Here is a 4,346-nt window from a genome sequence, read left to right on the forward strand (position 1 = left end):
AAAAAGATATAATTTACAAATATTAGGTAAATATAGATTATAAGGTTTTTAATTGTGTACATATAAAATATAGAAAAAGGTTGTTGATAATATTAAATCAATGGCTACAATTTTAGCATGCCTGGTTCCTGAGTATGGAGTAAATCCCGAAACTTTGTACAAAATATAGAATAATAATATATTCTAATTGGAAGTTTTTTCACCTCAGTATATTAACAAAAATTATTTTAAATGAGAAAACATGACTGAAACAGAAATATTAAAAATTTATTCACATAAATACAAAATATTTTTTAAAAATATATATATATATATATTTGTTTTTATGTTTTATTAGGATTGTAGCCACTTGTGAGAGGTTCCAGACCTGTTTTTCAACTTCATAGCTTCGTACGCTTTCATGACTTTCTCCCTTTCTTCAGTCAACTGTTTAATCTCTGACATAGATTTGTCTTTATTAGAGAAAAAGCTTTTCAGGAGCAGCTGCTTATTACCGGGCTGAGAAAAACAAACAAAATATAAATATTTAACATATAGTCTTAATTAGAAGTTAAATTTAATAAAGTTAAAGAAGTTAAATTTCAATTCAGTTAGTATACAGTTAATACATATAGAAGGGAATAGTTGAATCTTTGTCGACAATAAACTTTTCAATGATTGGACCGATTCATTTTTAGTGTCGTCTCAAACTACCAAATACCATTTTTTAAAGAAAAAGTACATGTATAGCCTATATAACTATATAGTTCTTACACAGTAAGTAGATTCGTCTCTTTCTGAAGAATAATACAAAAATATTAATGATTCCCTCAAGGTTTTTTTAAGGTACTAAAAGCGAATTTCATTGCATTTAATGGTTTAATTTATGTTACCAAATCATAATAATAAAGTACATATAACTATCAATAATTAATATCAAACTATAAATTTTGATCATTACATCTATATACATTCTCAAATAGCAATAGTGAAACATTGCCGGGTCAGCAAGTAAGATATAATATTACTATATATTGAGATTACTAGGATGTTAAAAAAAATGGATTAATTAATGGAATATGGTCCGGGTGCGGTCAAAAAAAGCTCAAATAGTAGATAATTATACTATTTGAGCTTTTTTTGACCGCACCCGGACCATATTCCATTCATCTATACACACGGTCTATCAATAATCTTCCAAATAGTTTAATTGTATGTATACGTATTGTAAATATTTATAACTGATTATGTGCAACTAAAAAGTTAGAAATTTCCACAATAGGAAGTCTGTGAGCAACCTTCTCGAGTGGCACAGTTGTCAAAAGGGGCAATCTTTGCCAATACCCAGATATTAGGCATCCAACGACCTAGGCAACCAGGCGACATACAAGTCGGAATTTGACGTGACCTTTCAACTAATAATAAAGATAAGAGGCCATTTAAGTTCAAAGCATCTTTAACTACAAAGAAACAAAAACCTACTTCAATTTCCAAGAGGAAAATTCTGTGTCCCCTACCAAAAAGATGAAAAGCCAATCCAAAGGCTGGAAGAGGAGTACAAAGGATTGAGAGAGTGTAAAATATTTTTTGGAGAATACAGGAGAAAAAAACATTCACATGAATGACACATTCATTGAATAGAGGTATGAGAGTACAGTTCTGACAAGAGAGAATTTTTTTTCTCTCTGTGTAAGTTTCATTGGTTTAATCCATACTGCCATATATTAATTAACTATATTCTATTCTATGAAATCACTGTTGGACGATTTGCCCAATCTTTTTGTTACAGCTATTATTTATTAAGTTAAATATATCTCATTTACTAATATACTATACCATAACTATATCTGTTATACATTTTTGTTTATAGATTTCAAATATTTATGGAACATATTTTTGCATAGTCTGATACTTTTAATATACTATCATACATAATATTTTGATTTGTATCTAAATCTTTGAAAAATATTTCTCATTATATTTTGTATGCCATACATTCAAGAATAATACACGTCTAAGGGTTGCCATCACTATTTTTGCATTGAAAAATTTCATTTATGTCTATTTTGTGCAGATTCTGTTATTCATGTTAAGTTTAATATATGTTTCTAGGATGTCTTTCCTCATCTTTGCTTGTAAAAACCATGGTAGTCGAAAGATATGAGGAAATATAAAAAAAAAAAAATGTTTTCTTTCTATTTTATTATATCATGTAAAAATATGTAATTTATATATGTCAGATTGATTAGTATGCTGTGTAATGTAGCAAGTTGATGTATTTGGGCAGCATGAATGAATAAAGTATTTCTTTCTCTCTCTCTCTCTCTCTCTCTCTCTCTCTCTCTCTCTCTCTCTCTCTCTCTGGTGGGGTTCTCTTGATATTATTTTTGTCAGCTTTCTATCTGATCTAATTTAATCATTATATAATATAGAATATTAGCAGAGTAGAAGAATAAGAGTAGACATAGGAAGTAGGGGACCAGGTGAACGAGGGGACTACACTGTAACAGCAATTTAATAAATCACTAAAGTCTGTCAAATAACTACATATCCAGTATTCTCATTTGCATCGAACCAGTAGAAATACAATATTATAGTGAAATAGTATAATGTTAAGTGATCCTATAAATGTAAAATATCCTTTCTGTTAATAATTGTAATCAATCTAGTGTTATTCAAAGATCTGATCTACAGAATACTGTGTACCTAGTACGACCGTATTTGCCCAAATATAAGACAAGTTATTTTTATGGGAAATATAGTCGAAAATAGACACTCACCTCATATTACAGTGTTGCCATATATTTGACAATGTCAGTATTTTATTCTAAAAATGCACCTGTGTCGCCTCCCTAGTGTCAGGTTTGTTATTTTTTCACAGAAATGGTTTAACACGTCCCATTTCCTGTCACGTCCTATATTATCCTGTTCTTCTTTATACCATGGAGTCATGTTGATAATAGTTATATTGCTGGGAGTTATATGCCCTATATTTTAGAATTTAAAATATGTCTCTCTTTTTAACCCAAAACAGTGGTTCTTTGATTTCTCATTAATTTAAACTAACAAAAAACTGCGTTAAAGCAATGGACAAATAAGGTAATAGTTTAGAATACCAAAAAGAAATATTTCCTTCAAATATGTGATGTGAAGGTTCTGCAGAAAGGATAATGAGACTGCGTACTACATCGTTTGTAGATGTGATGTATTAGCAAGGATACGATTCCTAACCTTTAGGAAGGATAGAAATGTTTCCTCCAAAATGTTACTGGCCCACAGCCTCAGTGCAGCAATCTCATCATGACCATTTATTTACAATTTTAGCTAAATTATTGCAGCTATTTGGTTCTATTAGATTTTTTTTTTTTTTACTTTTATAATAAAATTGTGTGGTAATTGAACAATTAGTTTAATTAAACTATAATAAAATTTAAAAGATAAAATTCTCAAAGTTGACAGAACAATAGCCTGCCATTGAAAACCTAGATATTACTGTCAGCATTTGTTTGATAATATACTGAAGTGATGTTTCACATTTCTTATCAAATAAAAAAAAAAAATGTTCAACATTACCTTGAACAGAATAGAGAAAATTGAACAATTAAATGTCAATATGAGGTGATAGTTGACAGTAGATTAATAAGTGGAGAAAATGGTCGAGGGAGGGGGAGGGAGATGCGGTCTGCAAAATAACACAAATAAACAAAAAAATTATTTGTGTTTTTTGGCTGACCGCCCCTCTCTCTCACCATTTTTTCCACTTAAATGTCAATATTGAGAATAAAATGTATAAAAATGAAAGTGTGCATGTTTTAAATATAAAAAATCATAGTTTATAGTTTACAACTATTGAGAAAAGGCCAGAATGGCTCAAACGTAGAAGTTATAAGAAAATAAACATGTTGAGACTATTTGAATATTTTGAATTATAATTCATAAATAAACAATTATCAAAAAAGAAATTTAAAAAAATCGTTAAGCTGATGGAACATACCTTTTCCGGGACACATCCCCTAGGCCTTCGTGTTAGCTGAGGAGGATGGTGTGCTACCTCTCCGAACTCTACAATATCTTTCTTTTTTTCAATAGCATCTTCTGATACTTTGAGTTTATTTGCCTTTTTCATTTTTAATTTTAATTTCCTTCTCAGCTTCATTCGCTCTTTTCTATCCAAAATGTAATTTGTTTCACCTTTGTTTTAAAAAAAAAAAAATTAATAAATAATTTTAAATATATATAGGAAGATGGTCAGGGTTGCGGTCAAAAGTGAAACAAAAATAGTTAATAACTATTTTATTTTCCAACGTATCGCACCACTTTGTAGGGCTTCATCAGGGCTAAAAAGATACAAAATGAAACTATGTTAA

At 29.5% G+C, this 4,346-nt stretch overlaps 1 protein-coding gene across 1 annotated transcript in view; it reads right to left on the reverse strand.

Moving 5' to 3' along the window:
- Positions 1 to 246: 246 nt before the first annotated feature.
- The window catches only part of LOC106677263 (coiled-coil domain-containing protein 137), a 22,810-nt gene continuing 18,710 nt past the window's right edge, over positions 247 to 4,346 (reverse strand). Inside the window, exons 5-6 of the mRNA XM_067052907.1 lie at positions 3,974 to 4,170; positions 247 to 498 (exon numbers count right to left, since the gene is read on the reverse strand). Coding sequence (XP_066909008.1) covers positions 334 to 498; positions 3,974 to 4,170 — 362 coding nt within the window. The 3' untranslated portion in view covers positions 247 to 333. The remainder of the gene's footprint in view (positions 499 to 3,973; positions 4,171 to 4,346) is intronic.

Source organism: Halyomorpha halys, unplaced genomic scaffold (assembly GCF_000696795.3).
Source record: "Halyomorpha halys isolate HHAL.00 unplaced genomic scaffold, Hhal_1.1 Scaffold92.1, whole genome shotgun sequence".
NCBI lineage: Eukaryota > Metazoa > Arthropoda > Insecta > Hemiptera > Pentatomidae > Halyomorpha > Halyomorpha halys.